Source organism: Zonotrichia albicollis, chromosome 14, assembly GCF_047830755.1.
Source record: "Zonotrichia albicollis isolate bZonAlb1 chromosome 14, bZonAlb1.hap1, whole genome shotgun sequence".
Lineage (NCBI taxonomy): Eukaryota > Metazoa > Chordata > Aves > Passeriformes > Passerellidae > Zonotrichia > Zonotrichia albicollis.
The window spans coordinates 2,576,366-2,597,118 of NC_133832.1; the positions used below are offsets into that span (position 1 = coordinate 2,576,366).

Consider the following 20,753-nt stretch of genomic DNA (forward strand, 5'->3'; position numbering starts at 1 on the left):
TTATTTCCCCCCTTGCCTCGGGTGGGCAGCACAGTGAGTGGACATCTGGCAGCCCACCACAGCAGCAAGCACTCATTTCTGCTACCCTAAGCACAGCTGGTGCCAAAAATGTTTGGCACAAGCCCTGTGGCAGGGCTCATGGAAAGCCAGATGACTGTTGTCCATAAAAAAGAGGGATGCTGGTTGTTTCTCTTGGCTGTGCTCTGCTTCTGTGGTGCCTCTGCCATCCCTGGGGGTTTCATGGGTTGTCCCTTGTTGGAGGCAGACATGGTGGCAAGGTAGAAACAGACTTGACTGAATTCAAGGGTCATGAGATGCCCCGGACAGTAGCTGCTGCATTAATAACCTTAGTTTTACCAGAAATAGCAAGTTTAAATGTTTTAAGTAGATATGGGGCCTGTTCACAGTGCTAGTGTGGCTCTCCTGCTGCCTGGGGGAGAGTTTCTCCATTGTCAAGCCTATGTCTTGGGGGCTCACTATTTCTTTCTTCTTCCTCCTAAGAGTAGGATTGGAAATTGAGGGAATTTAACCCAGTTGAGTGCCTGGCATGTAGTTCTGCTTTCTAGACAGCAAACCCAGGACCAGCAGATCCAGCCCCAGGAAGCTGTAGTATTGAGACAGGGTAGATGTGTTCCAGGGGAAGGGAAGCTTTAGGAGCTGATCAGGAGTTCAGCTGTATTCCCACAGCTGCTTCAGAGTGATTTCCATTGCTGCTGTGAATGGGGGAACTGGATTTTAATCCTGTCCACTGGAACTCACTTGAGGGGAACACATTTTCTGTAATGTTGATTGGTGACCAAGCAGCTTTCATTGAGCAGAGCAGTGCCAGGAGGAATTCCCATGCTGGTGCCATCACTACTGTATGAAAAACCTGGCTTGGATATTCCACGAGTTTTCTGATGTTTCAGTATTTTAGAGTTGCATTGCTTCCAGGAAAAGGCTCATCCTGACTTTTCTTTGAATGGCTGCCTGGAGAGACTGAGCTGTTGGGAGCATGGTGCCAGTTCCTGGTGGATGGGGATGGTGGAGATGACAGTGACATGTGCAGGGGCACTGACTGGAATTTCTTCTCTCTGCCATGAACTCTGATGCATTTTGAGTCTCTGAGACTTGCAAAGTGAAGATGTGATTCATGGGATTCTGAGCATACTTTGTGGTAACTTTATTAGTGCAGGAAGTTTATTTGTGGTCACTGAGTGTTCAGTCATTTAAAGGAGATTTAAGTAGCTTTAAAATTTATATGGTTTGGAAGCAAAATTTTAGCCTCCCTGGAATCAATGGGCAAAACCACCGCCACCACCGCTGGGATAAGAGTTGACTTGTGATGCTTTATGAAATGTGTCTTCTAAAAGTTTTCTGCTCTAATTGCATTCCTTTGTTCTTTTCCCTTAAAGTCTTGTGAAGAAAGCAATCTGAGGACCATGCATCCGTGACTCCTGGACCCAGCCTGTGAGCCAGGGCGATGGAAGTTCTAGAGGGCCTCCAGCGTACTGCTTCTGTGAGCATTCCCAATGGATGTGCCAACAGGATTTCCCAAGGAAACATGGAGGGAGGGAGCACTGATGCCTTGGAGGCCTGTGGTGCTGAGCACTGCGCCTCTGGCGACGCAGTCCCCGGTGAGCAGGAGGAAACACACAGGTATAAGAAGACAACCAAGGGCAGCCGGATCTGGAATTTTGTCAGACGAAGGAAAGGACTCTCTACAAATAAAGACAGGCCCCAGTCCATGATTCTGCTGGGAGTTGCCTCTGAGGCACCAGAATTAAAAAAGCCATCTTTCATGGACAGGGTACGCTCGTCAAAAAAGGGAAGATCCTCCAGGACACCCAAGAACGTGGATTTGAGAGCATCCAGAGCGCAGGATGTGTGTGACCCTGAGGAGGACCCTCATGGCAGCGGGCAGAGGGCTGTCTACAGGGTGAGGAAGCTGGGCGATGGCCGGCGGCCCTCCCGCCACTCCTACGCGGGGTTCATCGAGGATTTGGACTCTTCTTTTGAGGACATAGAGCTGAACATCAGCATTCCTGAACTCGATGCCACTGAAAGTAAATGTCTCAGGGATATCAGTGGCAGATTACACGGTGAGGATAATGATGGTAACTGCCACAGAATAGCGGCCAGGAAGAGCGAGTCTTTGAATTTTGAACACGTTAAGAGTCCTGCAATTACAGAAGGGGACAATCAAAAGAGGTGTGCTGTGCTCCCACAGGAGAGCAGGAGAGGAAGGAGCTCTGATGTCTGGAGCTATCTGAAAGGAATTTCATTAGCTAGCAAAGATAATTCAAAGCTCCCAGATCAAAGGGCTGAAACCAATTTCCAGAACTTGGAAAATACAACTGATCATTCCACTTCTTACTTTGACTTTGATACAAGATGTGAGGAAAATCTCAGCCAGCGAAAAAAATCAAACGGTGCTGCCAAAGCCACTCACTTTGGGGGTGTTGTGAGGTTCCTGAGCAGCGTGGCCGAGGCGGCCCGGCGGCTGCGAGGCTCCTCCAGGGCGTTCTCCCCCGATGAGAGGAGGCCTCAGCGCAGTTTCCGGGGCCGCAGGCAGGACGTGGCCTCCCCCAGAGAGGGCCTGGTTATCGAGAACGAGAGCGCCAAGGCCTTCTGCACAGTGGGAGCCTGCCTGCAGTCCCCGGATTCGGGCACCTGGGAGAACCTGAGCTTTGAGAGTCTGGGGGGGAAGGAGCCCCTGCAGCACTGCAAAACCGCAGATGGGCTGAAAGGCCTTGGTTCCTCTGGCCTGGACAGTGGCAATGACAGGCTTAATGAAACCTCACCTTCTCCCTTTGGGCCAGAGCCATCCATGTCCCATCTGGCAGAGCTTGCACGTGGCTCTTTCACTGAGCTGAACAGCAAAGATCACTCTGAGGATCTGGTTGAACTTGCACAGATGACTCTGGCTGAACCAGTGGAGGACTTAGGCACTAATCCAGAGAAGACCCAGGTCATGGCCAGGGACCTGCCACCTTCTCATGATCTTTCTGTGAATAGTCCGGATACTGTGGACCTGGCCTGTTCTCCAGCTGCCATTGGGGACTTTTCTGCAGAAACTGAAATGCAGACTCACCTTCCACAGGCATCACCAACTAAATTGGATTCTGGAGAAGTGGCTTGTGCCTCAGTGGTTGCTAAAGACCTAGCTTCATCTCCAACAGTAGCTCAGGAGTTTTCAGAGACAGAACTGGATAATCAGGACTTGAGAAATCCTGAGCTGCCTTTGCAAAACTTGTCTGGAAGTGAGCTGGAGTTTCAAGACACGGGCAGTACCCTGGAGAGGGTCGTGGGCAGGGACCTGGCGCCTTCTCCTGATCTTCCTGTCAGTAATCTGGATGCTGCAGGCCTGGGCTGCTCTCCAGCTGCTGATGGTGCCTTTCCTGCAGTGACTGAGGCTCAGGCCCACCTTGCACAGACATCACTGGCTAAACTTGATACTGAGGACGTGGCTTGTGCCCCAGCGATTGCTAAAGACATGGATCCATCTCCAGCTGCGGCTCAGGCAATTTCAAGGACAGAACTGGATAATCAGGACTTGAGAAACCCTGAGCTGCCTTTGCAAGACTTGTTGGGAGGTGAGCTGGGGATTCAGGACCTGGGCAGCACTCCAGAGACATCACAGGCTGTGGGCAGGGATGTGCCACCTTCTCCTGATCTTCCTGTGAATGAGCTGGGTGCTGCAGACTTGGACCATTCCTCAGCTGCTAATGGTGACTTCTCTGCAGCACCTGAGGCTCTGATCCACCTGCCCCAGGCAGCTGTGACCGAAGAGAAGCAAGACACTGTCAGTACTCTGGAGAAGAGTCAGGTCACAAGAGACAGGGACCTGCCACCTTCTCACGACATTCCCGAGAATATTCTGGATGCTGCGGACATGGGCTGTTCCGCAGTTGCCGACGTGGACTTTTCTGTAGTGACTTTTTTGAAGTGTTCCACAGTGAAAAGGCAGGGTTTGGAACAGCCTGGTGGCCGCATTAAAAAGCGGGGAGCCGCTTCATTTGTGGAACAAAACTCTGTGGAGGTCATGGACAGAGTGGAAGAGTTTGACTGCAGCACAGAGTGCAGGCCCTTCCAGGTGCACGTCTCGAGGATTGTTGCTTCTGGATGCCTCAAAAATGGAAAGGTAGGAGCAGCTTTGTAAGGTTTGCAATAAGACTACGCTGTTGAACATCTCAAAAAGCTGGTTTGCACTGGAAAGTATTTTTGTACATCCCTCATTGGGATTTGCAGCTATGGAGGTTGTTCTGTGAATAGTGGCAGCAGACACAGCTCTTAGATCAGTCTGAGTCTGAGCTCTTAAACCTCCAGAGCTGCTTCTTCTGAGACCCTTTTTGTGTTTCAGTGTCTCTTGAAGAGGTTATAGCAGTTTATGTATTCCTAGACACTAGCTTTAGTTTTTTTCCTCTCTGCATTTAGGTTCATTGGAAGTAGAAGCTCCTAAGAAGAGGGGTTTTAGCAAACTGAGAGTTTTTAAGCGTGCTGTGGGCAAACAGAATTCAGCAATTGCACTTTGACCTCTGTGATTCCTTAAAGAGTTGTAGGAGTGGTGGGGTGGGTGATGAATGAGAGGGGGCAATGCTAGTGGCTCCAGTCATGGCAGGATGTTCCTATCTGGTACAAGCAAGTCTTTCAAAGCCCTTAAAATCCTCAGAACATGTAAGTGGACATTGCATTTTTGATTAGGTTCTGGGTGTTACAAATCTGTCTTGTCCAGATTATTGCTATGAGACTTCAGAAGTCCTGTGGAGCCAGTGTGAAGCTCAGCTTTAGGGTTCTTTTGGGTACCTGCTGGTTAGCTGAGGCTGGAATGAGGACTTTTTATTTTTTCAAGGTGCCAGGTAGAAAAATAAGGTTGGTTTGTGAAGAAACTTTCTCTTTTCCTATTGGGTTTGGAGAGACAAGAGATATTCCAGGGGTGGTGACACTGTTGCCTGTTGGAAAAGGGGTTGCAGTAACTTCCGAGCCAAGAGGGGAAGTGTTTGAAAATTGGCAGCAGATTAGAAATGCTGGGGGAAAAATCTGGGCTTCTGACTCGCAGCTAAAACAGGCAGCAGTATTGTTAGTTATTCCTGGTTTTGTTTTTCTGCTGTTTCTGTGTAATACAAAGAGTTACAGAAGCTCTCGGTGTAATCCCGGGCACTCCAGAGGAGTGAGTGGCGGTTGGTCACTTCTTGGGGTTTCTGGAAGAAACATTTTTAGGAGGAGCTTAGAAGAACTGTGGTTTGATATCCCTTCACAGGGACCAAGCTGAAAGTATTCTGGGCAGGAGCAAGATGAGAGAGGCATGAAAGGATGGAGTGGAGCAGAGGGAAATACCAGCACTGTTCTCCTGGAGCAGCCACATCCCTGCTGGGAGGGCAGGGCCTGCCTGTCTGGTCCCAGAGCTCCCAGGGCACAATCCCAGCGCTCTCCCAGCTCAGCTGTGTGAACAGGAGATGCCCTAGGTCCCAGCTCAGCTGTTGCAGCTTACTAACATGACCAAGAAATTTAAATATGGTGCTTGAGATAACTGGGCAGGAAACCTCCCCCGAGTTCCCGTGGAGTGTGGCGGTAGCGCACGGCCTCCGTGCTGCTGAGGCTTCCTGTGGCAGGGAGGGCTGGCTGCCTCCTGGGCAGGGGCTGGGAAAGCACACAGCCCCCCCTGGGTTCTGGACACCTCCTGCACCCCAGGAGCTCTGCTGCAGCTCTGGCAGTGCACAGGGATGGAGAGGTGGCACCAAACCCAGAGCACAGGGAGGCTGCAGGAGGGATCTCCTGGGCAGGAGCAGCCCTGGAGAGTCTGCCAGCAGCTCCAGTAACAACTGACCTGAGATACCCCAGGGATTTGCTGGCCTATCTCCCATCAGGGAGCGGCACTCGGAAACACTTTACCAAAAATAAACATGGGAGAGCAGTAACTTCAGCCCGAGCGTGACAGCAGCAGCACACTGCAGCCTCTTATTGTTTTAGGGCTCAGTCCATCCCTTTGCTGGCACCTGTTTCTCAGGACAGCCACTGGCCCTGCTGCCTGCACTCCAGGCTGCTCAACCACAGGATGGAGAAGGTGCTGCCAGGACGGGGTGGCTTGGCCAGGCCAGCTGCTCTGAGCAAGTTCCCAGCAGTTTTACAGTGTGTGAGCAGAGTGGGGCAGACAGCATTTCCCAAACAACTTAAACATTACCCCAAGAAAAGCATAAAAGTGCCTGTTCCCATGGAGGCTCCTGTGGGGAGATGGTGTGAGAAACTGAGGCTGGTGTAGCACAAGGGAGGCTGGATGGGATTTAGGGGATGATCTGTACATTGCTTCTGTCAATAAGTAAATCTGTTTAGTTGTATCTGCAATTAATGCACCTGATTTTTGCTTTCCTGGTCTTGCCTTTTAAAATTCTAATGTCTTTGGGCAGGAGCTGAGTGATGATATGGGCAAGTAGTTTGGTAGGGCTTGATCCTGGTGCTTTAAAGGAAATAGTATTGCAGCAGCATTTAGTGAAAGCAGATGCAGAAAAGTAGAAAAGTGCATCCTGATAGTTGCTTTCAGTCCCCATCCCAAATTCTCATGTGTTCTGGGAACTTGTGAAACAGTGGAGATAAAATGTTTTGAAGAGTTGGAAGACCAGTAAAGGTCAAATCAAATGGTCAGTGGGAAATGCGTTACTCCATTCACACTGCTGCAGCTCTGGAGTCACAGTGCCATCCTTGTTCTGAGGCATGAGACATGGAGTAAAGCATGACATGGAGGTTTCAGTAGGTTTTGGACAGAGTTTCATTTTCCATGATTCCACTGCAGTGAATTATCCTCCAACACCACCACAGCATCCCAACAGGGAAAGTGCTGCTGCATGAAGTCAGGCATAGCCCCAGGAGTTGTCTTTGAGCATTTCCAGTAGCTTGAGGTGGTATTCAGATGGAAAGCAGCTTTGATACCATCCATATATTTTGCAATTCCAGCCTTCCATCAGGGTTCCAGGCTGGCTGGTGTGTCCATGGACGGGGTTTGTGGGTGATTTGATACCTCCTTTGGGGTGACATGAGGACAGGTTGCAAAGTAGGCATCTGAATTCATATTTCGGGTATTAGTTTGGGGTTTTTGGGACCCAGAAATCAATGTCAGGTTTATTTCTGGCAGAGATCCCTGCTTGTCCCAGAGCCGTGACCAGGAGCATCTCTGGGCTGGTGTCACCCTCACAGTGACAGCAGAGGCTTTCAGTGCAGTCTTTCTGTGCCCTCTGCTGGCTTGCTTGGGAAATAAGAGGTTATTCTGACGGATCAAAAGCCAAATCTCTTCCTTGGGGTTCAGAATTTTATCTCCAAAGGGTTTGCAGGCTGCAGCTTGTTTCTGGCTGTTCTGCACCAGCCCCCAGTTGTGTTTGTGAGGCTGTTCTCTGAGGGAATTAGGATTGCCAGAAGTGCGCAGATGAGATTTCTGCAGGCTTGTCAGCCTTGCAAAAGCTGTGTGTCCCATAGGATGAGGATGTTGGGCTTGATTTCAGGGCTCTGTAAAGGGCCGTGTGCTCAAACTCCTGCGTCACTGCAGATGTTCCCCAGAGCAGGTGTTGAGGTTTTTCCTCCGAGTCCTGGCCTCAGATCCAAACTGTCCCAGTGCCACAGAGGCTGTCCCTGGTGCAGGGTGTGCTGCTGCTCCAAGTGGCCCCATGGATGTGGGTGCTGTCAGGGCCTTAGGAGGTTTTTGGGGTTCCCTAGGTGCTGTGTGTGGGAAAGCAGGAGCCTCTCGCTGCGGTGGGTCCGACTGGAAGTGCAGCATTGCTGATTTGCCTGAGTGTGCACATGCCAGGGGATGGGTTTGCAGATCTGCTGCCTGATAGCTGGGGCAGAGCTCAGATCCTCCCACAGCTTTGGGGTTTGGCTTTAGTGCAGCTCCAAGTGCCTTTTCACAAGAGGAAGATCCAGCAAAGTTCCTTTTTATCTGTGTTTGTGGAGAAATTGCAGGTGATGCCCATAGTGACTTTCAGCTTGAGATTGGTTTATTGTGGGAGCAGCTGCAGAGATGGGATTGCTGAGTGGATTTATCCCTTTCCTCCCACTGCTGAATGGCACTGACCAGGAAATAGTGTCTGGGAGAGTTGATCTTCAGAGCTTTCTTCATCTCCTGGTTATTCAGCTTCTGGGTTATGTCTCAGCCTGCCGTAACAAAAGACTTTATAGTTCTTCCAAATTAAGAATTAGTACTTCACTTTCTAAATCCTGCTGTTGCCAAAAGAGTGCTGTATCCCTGTCTGCAGTGAAGTGCAATTTACTTGCAGAATGAAGATTTTGGGTATTTATGGCTTTTAATATGGTTGTGTCTGACAATCATTTTATTTTTAGAAGAGACAAAACCTCTAAAGCCTATCTTCAAGCTGTGCAGATTCTTGTATTCATAATAAGCAGGAGGTGCTAGCAAAATCTTGAATTAAAGCCTATATTTAGTGCTATCTATAGTGGGGTAGGGTTTTTTGGGAAACATATTTTTAACATTGTCAGGGAAAGGCAGGTTGAGTTTGCAAAGCTGATAGGCTTTGCATGTATACAGAACCAGCCGTGGAACACATGGACAATTCAGATTTCCACGTTTTCTTTTAAACACATGCTGTGTCTTTCCTTTATCCCATTCCCAGCTTCAAAAGTGAAATCAGAGTAGGGATGGGAAGGGGCACCTCTGGGCCTTGCTGGCCTTATGCTAAAGGAACTCTGTATTTTAAATTCCCTGGATGGAAGGTTTTCTTTGGCTTTTACCCCCTCCCAGCTGCTTTCCAGCCAAGAGAGCTGTACTGGCTCACTGGAGATGATGCTGGTGCTGGGAGATGGAGCCTTAACTCATCCACAGCTCTCTTCTGGGGTAATTACAGCCTGTCTGCTTTGTTCTTCATCTGTAAATGAAAATAACAGCACATCAGGGAAAATGAGCTGCTGGAGGCTTGAGGATGGATCCACCAAACCATCCCAGGCCCCCAGTTATTAGCAGGCTCCTGCAAGTGTGACAGATGTGTTTGTGATTGAGCCTAGAAACCTCTTAGAGAGGAACACCTCCTGTTTGCTTCCCTTGACCTTTGTCAAATGATTTTTCTTCTGATTTCCTGACTCTAAGATTATACAGGCAAGACTTCCACGGTGTCACATGTCACAGAGAATAAAATGAAAAGTAGGAGTTTGAATTGTGATGTTTTTAAAAAGAACATTCCATTCTGCAAAATGTCATGGTACAGTTGTCATTTTCAGGAACTTTTCCTCCTGGAATAGAATAATAAAAGTGGAGTGAGGAGAACACCAACATTTTTGCCCACTTAGCTGTAAATGCCAACTCTTTGCATTAGTGTTACCAAGCATGAAGGTACAACTGAGATATTTGACCATTTTATGGGTGCTTCAGTCAATTGCAACTATTTTATTTAAGTAAATATTTTGTAGGCTGTAGATGCAAGGACATGTGTGGTTAGCTGTTGCCATCAGTGAGCTGCCAGCCCACTTGGCTGCTCTTTGCTGTTCCTTGGAAGCAGCCAGCCCTTGCTGGTATGGGTTCCTCAGCACCAGCTGATTCCTCCCTGTGTCTGCTCCTGCTGGGGTTTGGGAATGGCAGACCAGCCTCATCCCAAAATGCAGAGCAGCCAGGGGGTCTCCATCAGGGTCACTCCCAGAAGTTCTGGGACACTCAGTGCTGCTGGAAGTGTTGGGCTCAAAGCTGTACAAGGTCTGAGCCCCCTGCACTGGTGTTGGGGCTTCTTTAGCTGCTCAGAGTGACCTCGAGAAAAGTTCCGAAATCTTTTCCCAGCCCAGCGGTTGAAGAATGAGTCAAGGCTCTTCATTTCTGGTCTCAAGGCTGTTTATTGTATCTTATCTATAATACATTTTCTCCTGCCCTGCCGAGGTCCATCCAGCAGGACAGTTCCAGGCACTCTGCCTGCCCCCAGGGCAGTGTTATGGCTTTATACTGTAAACTATGTGTACAATGTTTACACTTACTTTCCAATACCTATCACCTATGTTAGACAGTGAGCTTCTACTCTAAACCAATCTGTGAGTGCCACCATCACAGCAGAAGATGGAGGCCAAGAAGAAGAAGGAGAAAGGCTGGGCACGTTCAGTTCCCTCCATCTTGCCCCCTGAACCCCCATACCAAAAACCCCAAAATCTACTTTTCCACCCCGTGATAACTTCACTGTTATTCTACCTAAACTGTTGTGGCTTTGCTGATCTTCATCTAAGGTTGGTAATTTGTTCCACGGGTCACAATCAAACCCACAGGTGTTCTGGGCTCTGTGCCAGGGCCTCTGAGCCCCCTGGCAGGGTCCTGGCCATCCTGGACAGCAGAGGGATGTTCTGGTTCCCACACACTGGGGCCTGCACACCAGGGCCAGCAGGTCAGAAATGCCCCGGGTGCAGAGTGCAGCTAGCAGTGCCGTGGTAATTCTGTGTATTATTGTATGTCCTGTGCTTGCTTTGCCCAAGATGTGGGTGCTGTTGGTAAAACCTCCTGTGCCCCTTCTCTCACAGCCGACATCTCCCCCTGCTCAGCCGTCCCCGCAGGCAGAGCCCTTCAAGGCGCTGGTGGAGCGCTGCCGCTCGGAGCCGCTGTCACAGAGCACCCCCATGGGGCTGGACCAGCTGGGAGGGCGCATGCAGCACCTGCTCCGCAGGCGTGGTGAGTGCATCTCTCCTCTCCCTCTCCCTCTCCCTCTCCCTCTCCCTCTCCCTCTCCCTCTCCCTCTCCCTCTCCCTCTCCCTCTCCCTCTCCCTCTCCTCTCCTCTCCTCCTAAAAAGAGTGCCCCTTCTCTGCCACCTTTGCTTTTGGTGGCACCCATGCTGCAGAGCAGTGGTGAGTCCCTCTTCTCTGCCAGTTTTGCTTTTGGGTGTCACCCATACTCCACAGACGTGGTGAGTGCCTCTCCTCTCCCAGCTTTGCTTTTTGTTGTCACCCATGCACCAGAGACATGGTGTATGCCTCTTCTCTGCCACCTTTGCTTTTTTGGGTGTCACCCATGCAGCCCTTGGCTGGCAGGGGTGGAAAAGTCAGGAATGTGGTTTGCATCCGTGCTGGTTACATCCCTGACACCAGGTGAGGGAGCTCTGAGAGCCACATGCTGAGGAGTTTCTTGCTGGCTAATAGGATCTGCTTGTGTTCAGTGTGTTTATGAAATAAGGCTGTTTTCTCTCTCTGATGTCTCTGAGCACAGTCCCCATAATCTGGTTATGAGAGGATGAACAGGAGTAGGCACGTGAGGTGTAAAAGCTGTTCAGCAGCTGCTGTGTGAGATTATATTTGGTGGTTTTCTCTTGAATTTCTGTCCTCGAAGAATCCTCTGTGTGAGTACTCACTGTTTGGAGGTGGTGAGTGATGATGGATACTGAGATCAGAACTCAAATCTGATGTTTGTTTGGAAACACAAGAAGTGAAGGGTTTTTTCCTCCTGTGCTTGGGTACTTTTCATGATGAAGGAGTCTCCTGAGCCAAAGACTGGGATGACCTCTCTGCATTTGTCCTGCTCAGTGACACCAGAGAGAGCACCCTGGAATGTATTTGCTGGCAGTGTCTCATGCTGGCAGGTAAATTGGCTGATGGCTGAATAGATGACATCATCTTCTGAACCTCCTAATTAAAAAGATTGATAATGAGAGAAAGGAAATGATTTCCTGAAGGGCCACTGCTGGCATGAAGGATCCTGTGATTTAGTGATGGGTGAGCAGGGAAGCGCTGCCAGGCTGTGCTGGCATCGCTCAGGAGCACTCCGGGGATGCAGGCAGCTGATGGATGGTGGCAGCATGTCAGGGTTCAGAAGAGCTGGGGAGGACAAGGCCAATTAGCTGCCTGTGCTGTTAATTGATGGCTCTGCTGCTGGGGTGCAGTGGTTCCAGCCCAGGGGGGTCACACAGCCCCTCAGAGTGAACATTTCCTGTTTGCACGCTGCTCCATCCATCGCCCCCTCCTGCTGGAGCCGGCACCGTGCTGCAGCCTGGCTCTCCAAGAGTCTCCAAAGTGAAACGTGGGCTGCTAAAAATAGCAGCAGGCTGCCTGCATCAGCATTGAGGAAATAGGTCTCAGTGCAATCTCTCTCCCAACAATGCTGGAGGAAAACCAGGATGGCTGCCCAGGCAGCCTGCAGCAGCGTCCCAGCCCTGCTGAGCTCCAACCTGTTTGGTTTGGGGGTCTCCTCTCTCCCAAAGCCTGGAACCATTTATTCTGGTCTCAAACCCCTCAGGACTGACACAGTCTGAAACCTCTGCCAGGTGAGAGGTACGTCAGGAGATAGAAATTGAGCATTGTGCATCTTTTAGGGAAGAATTCCAGAACTACTGCTTCTGTGGTGATAGCTGGGAAGGATGTGGAGCAGGAAAGGGAAATGAGCTGCTCATGACCCCAGAGATCTATGGCTGTTTTCTGTAGATCCTTGCTCCATGGCTGGGATGAGGAGCTCCAGGTGCTGGAAACACCTGTGGGGATGCATGTACTATATATGAGCACTGCCTGGATCACATTTACCTGTGCTAGCAGCTGCTCTGGGGACACCAGTCATGCTCAGCTCTGTTTCCTTCCCTCTAGGCCAGGGGATGTGAAGACCCTGATGGAAGAAGGGATTAAAATTCAAGCTTGCCAAATGTGGGAGAGAAAACGCTGGTCTCATACATAATGGCAGCTTCACCCCAAAAAGAAAGAGATAGGATGTGGAGCTGAACATTTTGGTTGATTGGAAAAGTAGAGCTCATTTGCCTCTTTTTCACAAGCTGCTGTGTGCCTGGGTAGTGCCATCTGCAAGGCCAGGCTGGGGTCTGGTGTGACAATCTGAAAAATATAAAAGCTAGAGCAGAACTGCATCTCTGAGGGCTTGCTTGAAATGCTGGGGCTGAGAACCAGCCCAGTTTCTTTAAAAAAACAGCTTTTATGGGTTTACCCATTTCTGGTTTGTGTGTAAATTGGAGGAGCTGTTTATTTTCCAAGGCCTGGAAAGGTCCAAGGTGCACTCAGCTATGGAGCACGGTGAGAGTGCAGCTGGGATTGCTGCAGGTGCTGCTGCTGGGGACCCAGGGAGCTGCTGGGCACACTGGGACAGGCTGCTGAGGGTCTCCTGCTCCTGCAGCTCCTGGCAGAGCATCCTGGCTCCACACCCAGCTGGGCTCACCCCACGTTGGGATGTGGCTCCCGGCTCTGCCTTTTTGTAGTATCCAAGCTGCACTATTTCCCTTGCATCCCAAGAGCACTGAATAAAGCACCTAAATATACTCCGTGCTCTCTTTTTCTAAAGGAGAGGTTGAATGAGTCTCTTGCAAACAATTTTGTTTCTTTCATTTAAAAGAACAGCCTCCGCCCCCAGCCTGAGCTAAAGCACAGCATTTATCTTTTGTCATTCCTTTTTTATTTTTTTGTTCCTGTGGATTTTCTCCTGGCAGCTGAGAACGAGCAGGCTTCAAAGACCCTGAAGGTGCGCGGGAACTGCAGGAACGGCGGCCGTCGATGGAACCTCTTCAAGCCTGGAGCTGAGAAGCTGCAGATCAGTCGGGTAAGGAGCTGTGTGCAGCGTGCCCCTGCCTGCTTCAGGGCTGGCATTTGCCTGCTTTGGGCTGTGTGTTTAGAACAATGTGCCCGACTAACAGCTTCCTCAATGCCTGGGTCCTTCAGCCACAGATGGGGATGGGTTTGGTTTGGTGTTGTTTTGTGGCAGTAAAAGCTCAGGTGCGTTGTCTTTTCCCCAAATCAGTGTCCCTTCAATGTGTGGCACAGGCTGTTGGGCTGTCACTGGGCCTCCTGTGCCTGTGGCTGAGTGCTCCTTGCAGGTGGAGGGAACTGTGACGTTTCCCATCGCCTTCAGATGTGCTCCCTGGTTTTGATGGGTTTATTTTTTCTCCTTCCTTTTTTAGCCCTGTGTCCTTTGGGTTTGGTGCTGCTCCCAGCACCATCTCAGTGACAAATTCATGTCACTGCTTCTTTCCCAAAGTGTTTTGCAAATATAGGCACAATCCATCCACTTGGTTCTTTTTTTGTGAATGATGCTTCTAGTGAGGGAAGTAAAAGCTGTTGTGGGCCTGGGGACGTTCATGTTTTTCTCTGGGAAAAATTCAGAAAAGATGGCAAAAATGGTATAATTTGCTTGGGCAGGGTTTTTGTTTTTTTTTTTTTTTTTTGGTTTTGCTGTGCCCTGTGTTTGAAGTCTGGAGGCTTTGGTTATTTCATGGTCTTGTTTTGGATTTGCAGTGCTCATGAGTCTGGTTTCACTGGTACCCAACAGATCCAGATCATCCCAAACCCAGCAGATTTCCCAGCCTGCCCTGTGATGCAGGCAGAGTTTCCTACTGACTATGGCAGAAGAGGTTCAGCCCTTGTTGTTCCTCTAGGGCACAGGAACAAAGGATGGTCTGGGAGTCAGGAATTTCCCTGCTGGAGTGGAAAGGGGAACTGACCTTCTCTTGTGTCTCTGTGGCTCTTTCCCTCCCTACTGCTGCCCTTCCTTACCAGACCTTTCTTGTATTCCTTTCCCCTTTGATATTTGATGAGCTGCCTTCCTGAAATGTGATTGCCAGGGGTCCTTGGCCTCTGTGTGTGCTTTTCCATCCCAGGAAGCTGGCAGTGAGTGATGCTGGCTTCTCCACCCTCCTTGTGTTGGGTGTTGCTTTCCAGGGAACACGTGCAGGGATGCACTGCTGGATTTTTTGTCACTTGTGACTTTCTGGAATTCCATCTTGCATCACTTCTGTTTTCTTTGCTGAGTTTTTGTGGGCTGAGGTACAAAGGCAGAGGAGAGACAGACAAGGAGTTCAGCTCTTCTCTTTCTCTTCCTTCCCTTTGGGTCCTACCTCGCTGCTGAGACATGAACTGCTCCTTTCAACTCAGGAAAGCTGTTCTGCTTTCAGACAAGCTGAACATCTAAAGCTTTGAACAAAGTTTTCCTGGAAGATGAAATGATCCCTGTCCAATAAAGCTGTTTGTCCTTGGGGCCAGGATAAAGGCAGGTGGCTGCAGAGCAGTGCAATATCCTGTTGTGCAGTGTGCAAGCCCTGCCTTGGAGTGTCTCAGGTGTGTTACCCACGAGCTGTGTCCCTGTTCAGGGTCTGGTACTGACCAGTGCATGGATGGATTTGGTCCTTAATTAATCACTTCATTACACCTTAGTTAATCACTTTATTAATCCTTTAAGAGGAGCCTTGCCACTTTCGTAGCTGTCCTGGAGGCCCTCCTGGAAGCCAAGGTACTGTTTTGACACAAAATTGCTCCTGAACTATCTGTGCCTTGAGCATCCTAAAGCCAGGACTGTTTCAGATTGCATCAGAGGCCCTTAGAGAAGCTGTGGAAAACTGAAACCTCAGCAAACAAACATCCTGCTGAAGTTTGGGAAAGGTTGGCAAAGAAACTGCTTCTCCTGTGGTGATGGTGGGAGGGATGTGGAGCTGGAAAGGGAATTGAACAGCTCATGGCTCAGAGATCTGTGGGTGCTGTTTGGCTCAGACATGGCCATGCCATGTGCCCCCCTGAGGCAGAGAATTGGCTTTGGGGAGGTCTGTCCAGCTTGTTTTTAAATCAAGGCAAGCAGGAAGCTCTGAAAACTTTGGTTTATAAATCAGAGGTGCTGTGCAAGTGCTGCAGGAGCAGGATACAGAAATGTGGCTCACAACAGCAGTGCTGGAAAACTCAGCTGTCACCTCTGCCCCAAGCTCAGTGAAGATATGCAGGGCTGCACATCACCTCTTGGCCAGAAAGTTGTTCTGCTCTGGCAAATATATAAATTTGGGGTGAGATTTGTGGGCCTGGGTGTCTCTGGGGAGGTGCTGTCATTGACAGCTGACCCCAGTGAGGTGGCATAGCAGTGCAGAAAGCAGGGATTTGTCCTTCCAAGAGTGTCTGAAATCTGGGCACAAGCTGGAGAAGTTTTTTATGGAGTATATAAGGTTATTGTTCCACTTTGGAGTGGGAATAAGAAAGTGAACCACTGGAGCGTGGTACATATGGAGTCATACAATATTTTTTTTATTTCTCTCCTAATTTAAGAAGCAAGTAAAAATAAATAAGGTCAGACTTTTAACAATTTTCAGTCTTTATTTTTTTCCCAGAGTACACTCTTCAGCCTGGAGAGAACTCTGTGTTGAAGCAGTTTATGTGCAGAGCATTTTGGTTTAGCACTTAGGTTCCTTAGAGCCTTTGTTTGGCACAGTCAGGACCAACTTGCAGGAGACTGAAGGTGCCCTGAAGTGCAGGCTTTGCTGCAGCAGAGATCAGAGTGCCCTGAAAGGCTGTTCTGGCAGGACCTGAGCATCTCTCCTGCCTCTGATTTACCCTCAGGCAGGTCCTGCCACCTGGGATGGGGCTGATCCTTGGAGCAAGGGCAGCAGTGAGTTCCCTTCTGCAGCCCCAGAGCAGGGCTGGGAGATGTGTGATGGTCTGCATGGCAGAGGGTGGCAGTCCCACCCTGACCCAAATCTCTGCCTCTGCTGCCCCTTGTGAGGGAATCTTTGCTTCTTGTTAGCTCCCAGTCAGAATCATCCCACCTTTTTCCAGACAGTGCTCTGGGGATGTGCTCCAGGAGGAATCACAGAACCACCAGGTTGGAAAATCCTTTAAGATCATGGAGTCCAACCCATGCCCTGAACACCACCTCAACTAAACCATGGCACTGAGTGCCACATCCAGTCTTTTTTTAAAAGAAGGGAGATTCAGCCCTTCCTGAAACAGGAAGCCTCCTCTCTATATGTATTAATTCTCTCTCTTACCTGAGAGTTTTAATTTGCAGCCTTTAAAGATGACTGCAGCCATTCCTGTCCTCTGCTCAATCCCTCCCTTCCTGCCCTGTGTACTTGTGTACAAGGGACTAAAGCCCACATTTATATTCTGGAGGATGCCACTGTTAATTAGCTAGACTGGAAACTTTGCATGAGAGGAGCTTCTTTGACATCCCCTACACTAATAATAGGCAGGCCTGCTGTGCAGAGGTGTTGAATATTCACAAAACCCACCCCCCAGCCTTTCCCTTCTCCTCTGGAAGTCAGGAGCTCTTTCCAGAGCCTGCTGGGGGGTTGCCAGAGCAATGATGGTGGATGTGCCAGTCTGCAGCTCCCCAGAGCTAAATCCCCATGGCTGTGTTTATGAGGAATAGGAAATTCAGGCAACGTGCAGCCTGCAGGAGAACAGAATGAAGGGGAAGTTGATTTGGGTGAGAATGCTGCTTGATATTCAGGGCCAGCTCTCCTGCCTGCTATTTTTATCCTCTCACATAGTGCTGAGTGGGCACTTTGGGCAGAGGGGGGATTTTTTTCCCTTTGCCAAGAGTCCTGCCCTGTGTTCCTGTGCACTTGGGCAGGAAGGGGGCTGTGCTGGGGCTCCTGGGCTGCAGCATCCTGGGCTGTGAGTGGGATGTGATCACAGCCCGATTTTGGAGCTCCTGTGTCCCTGGGAGAAAAGCACAGTCCTGAGGCTTTCCTGGTGCTAATTAGTTTAAATATCAGTGTGGTGCTACAAGAGGTTTATGTGCACGTATGGAGGGCTGCCAGGGATACAAATCCTCATTGAATCTCTCTTCCCTCATCTTAAACATTGAGTATTTCTGCTGGCAGGGTATGTCTGAGCCATATATTTTGGGGAGGGCTGCTTTATATGTTGATAAACCTATTCAGCTGCTCTACTTAGCAGTGCTCTGAAGTCTTTATGGAGTTTTGTTTGGTTTTTTTTTAATATATTTAGCCATTTGTAAGTGTTTTTGCAAGTTCTGAAAAACTCAAATCAATCAAAATTGCCTTGCTCATTTGAGGGGAAACAGGGATTGAGCTGCAGAGTATTGCAGTGCTGTGATCCAGCCCCATGTGTGTGCATGAGCAGTGCCCAGGCAGGGTCCCTGCACCCCTGGCTGCAGCAGTGCAGCCTTTTCAGCACCCGAGCTGTGTGTGATGTGCTGGGGGTGGCAGCTGGGCCGGGCAGGCAGAGCTGAGTGTGAGCTGCAGCTCAGCCCCAAGCCCATCCGCGTGCTCTCGCCTGAGCGGGCCTGCCCTGGGCTCCTCCCCAGGGATGCAAAGCACACAGCAGCAGGCCTGCAACTAGAAATGAGAGCTGTTCCCAACCTTACCATGCTCTGCCAGCCTCCTCTCCATGTATGTTCATTCTGTCTTTAATTTTCAGCCTTTAAAGATGACTGCAGCCATTCCGTCCTCTGCTCCTTCCCTCCCTTCATGCCCTGTGTACTTGTGTGTCACACACATATTTTCTGAAAAATCCTTTTGCCACGATCTTTTCTCCTGACAAGCTTCAGCTTCTCCATGTTTTGCTGCTTTGGAATGTGGTTTGGAGGATTATTACTCAGCATGTGGAATTGTTTTTACTTGATGACCAATGACAGCCACCTGTGTCGAGGCTGTGAGCAGTCACAAGATTTTATTATCATTCCATTCCTTTCTTTTCTAGCCTTCTGATGAAATCCTTTTCTCTCAATTATTTTAGTATAGTTTTAGTATATAATTTTAATAATATAATATAATATAATATAATATAATATAATATAATATAATATAATATAATATAATATAATATAATATAATATAATATAATATAATATAATATAATATATATAATAAAATAATAAATCAGCCTTCTGAAGGAGGCTGCAGTCAAAATTCTCATCCCTTCCCTCATCCTGGGATCCCTGTGACCACCACACTTGTGTACAAGGGACTAAAGCCCAAATTTATCTGATGGAGGAAGCCACTGTTAATTAGCTAGACTGGAAACTTTGCATGAGAGGAGCTTCTTTGACATACTAATATATCTAGTATAATATTATAATATATATAAAATACTATAATAATATAATATAATGTAATATAATATACACTATATTATAATATACACTATAATATAATAGATATATATATATATATATATATATATAAAAATACTATAATATAGTATAATATTAGTATTATCTCTATACTAATAATAGGCAGGCCTGCTGGGTATTTAGAAGATCATTCAGCAGTGCTGTGGTTTTGTGCAGAGCAGGGCTGGATAACCCCTGGTGCCTTGGGTGTTGCTCCAGCAGCCCCAGGTGTTCCCCAGCACTCGTGGGCACAATCAGGGCTTCAGGGACTCTGAGTCCTGCAGGAAGGAGAGGTTTGAAATGGCAAATGGTCACCTTTGAGTTGTGGGGTTATGTGCTGGGTAGCACAAGAGAGATTTGAAGTTCCAGACTGCTCAGCCCTTCAGCAGTTATGTATAGGTCTATATTAAGAAGAATCTCAGCTTCCTTGCTGATGGTTTTTATAGTGCCATGGAACCTCAGGGTGTCTCTGTGCAGCTGCAGGTGGTGGGTACTGCATCCTACATGGCATTAACTGTGTGCAGTGGTGACTGTACATAATCACTTCTATACTTCAAATGGAGCTCTCAGCCTAACTTTAAATAGCACTTTGGAATGGCTCCTTTTTCCTATTGCTCTGTAGTTCCACCTTGATTGCTCTGCTCCAACTCATTACTCAGCTCTGTCACCGTGTTTCACTCTGGGATATGGTTTATACAAAAGAAGCTTTAATGTAAACTCAATTTGTGTTGCATTGCTAAAACCTTAATGACATTTTGCTTGGCAGCAGTATAGACTCTGTGGTTTGCCCTTCCCCTGTGCACTGTGTTCCCAATAAACTGAAGGCTATGGTAGGTGTAGCATGAAAAATCCCTGAGTAAATATTGGAACAAATGCTTTTGTAGTGCTTCCTAAGCCCTGGCTGTGCTCCTGATTCCAGGCCACCCTGGTGTCACCTGTGTGTAGCTGAAAAGGAGCTAAATTTGGGAAGGACGGGCAAAAGCACAGGTCAGAGCTCCAAAATGTCTTCTGTAGCTTCTGCTTCAGGTTTGAGATGCATCCAGAAGTGCTGCTGAAGCCACGGGTGGGTGGGTACACCCAGAAGGTCACCAGGGGATGCTGGGAGTGGTTGTGTGTGGCTCCCTGGACTCTGGGGTGAGCTCTGGGTGCTTCACAGCCTGGCATGGCCCAGGGCAATTCCCTTGGGATCCTGGAGAGGCAGGAGCACCATCCTGCTCCTGGGAGCAGCTCTGTGATCCCACAGTGTCCAGAGCACTGGTTTGGCTCTGTTGATGACCTGTAAGGAACATCTGGGACTGTCCCCTTTGCTGTTCACCCCAGCTGCTCGTGCACTTTGGAGGGGCTGTGTTCATAAACCCCAAATCCAGAGCACCTGCACACACTGCTGAGGTGCTGGCACCTGAAAATTTGGGCTCACAGGGAAACTGCAGCTGCTCTGACTTTTACTCTGCCCTTGGCATTCAAGAAGCTGAAGTGGATTTGGTAACAAGCTGTCCCTAGTACCAAAGGTAGGAATAAAGGGTCTAATTTTGTCCCTGGTTTTGTCCTGCAGATTTATGGAGGGTTTCACACGTGATTTGAACTGGGATATTGACCCAACACTGTGCTTGTACTTGGAGCAGTATGAAATGAGCAGGATGAGAGGCTGCAGAGGGGACTTGGGTATTGTATCAGTGCAGTCACCTGGCCTGCAGTGAGCTCCTCAGTGGGGCAGGGCAAGCTTCATCTCCTCATGGACTGCACAGAATCCACAGAATAATTCCCCTAATAAATCTCTTTCCATCTGTAATATCTAGGGTTGTCCAAAAACCCTGAGAGATCAGTCTTTTCTGGACAAGAACAGATATTTCATGGCAGCTCTGCTGTGCTAGGTTCGGGGATTGCACTGGAAAGGACAGGGGATACCAGCTGGCTGCACTGCTGCTGTTCCCAGTGGGAAATCTGGGAAAAAATCCTGTTTGCCACCCAGTGCTGCTGTTCCCAGTGGGAAATCCC

The 20,753-nt window shown here is 48.9% G+C and overlaps 1 protein-coding gene across 5 annotated transcripts in view; it reads left to right on the forward strand.

Moving 5' to 3' along the window:
* ARHGEF9 (Cdc42 guanine nucleotide exchange factor 9) overlaps window positions 1-20,753 on the forward strand; it is a 212,301-nt gene that overhangs the window by 22,773 nt on the left and 168,775 nt on the right. For all 5 annotated transcript variants that reach the window (XM_074551324.1, XM_074551325.1, XM_074551326.1 and 2 more), the window contains exons 2-4: window positions 1,395-4,123; window positions 10,468-10,615; window positions 13,357-13,466. In XM_074551324.1, the coding sequence (XP_074407425.1) occupies window positions 1,463-4,123; window positions 10,468-10,615; window positions 13,357-13,466 (2,919 nt within the window). In that variant the 5' untranslated portion in view covers window positions 1,395-1,462. The remainder of the gene's footprint in view (window positions 1-1,394; window positions 4,124-10,467; window positions 10,616-13,356; window positions 13,467-20,753) is intronic.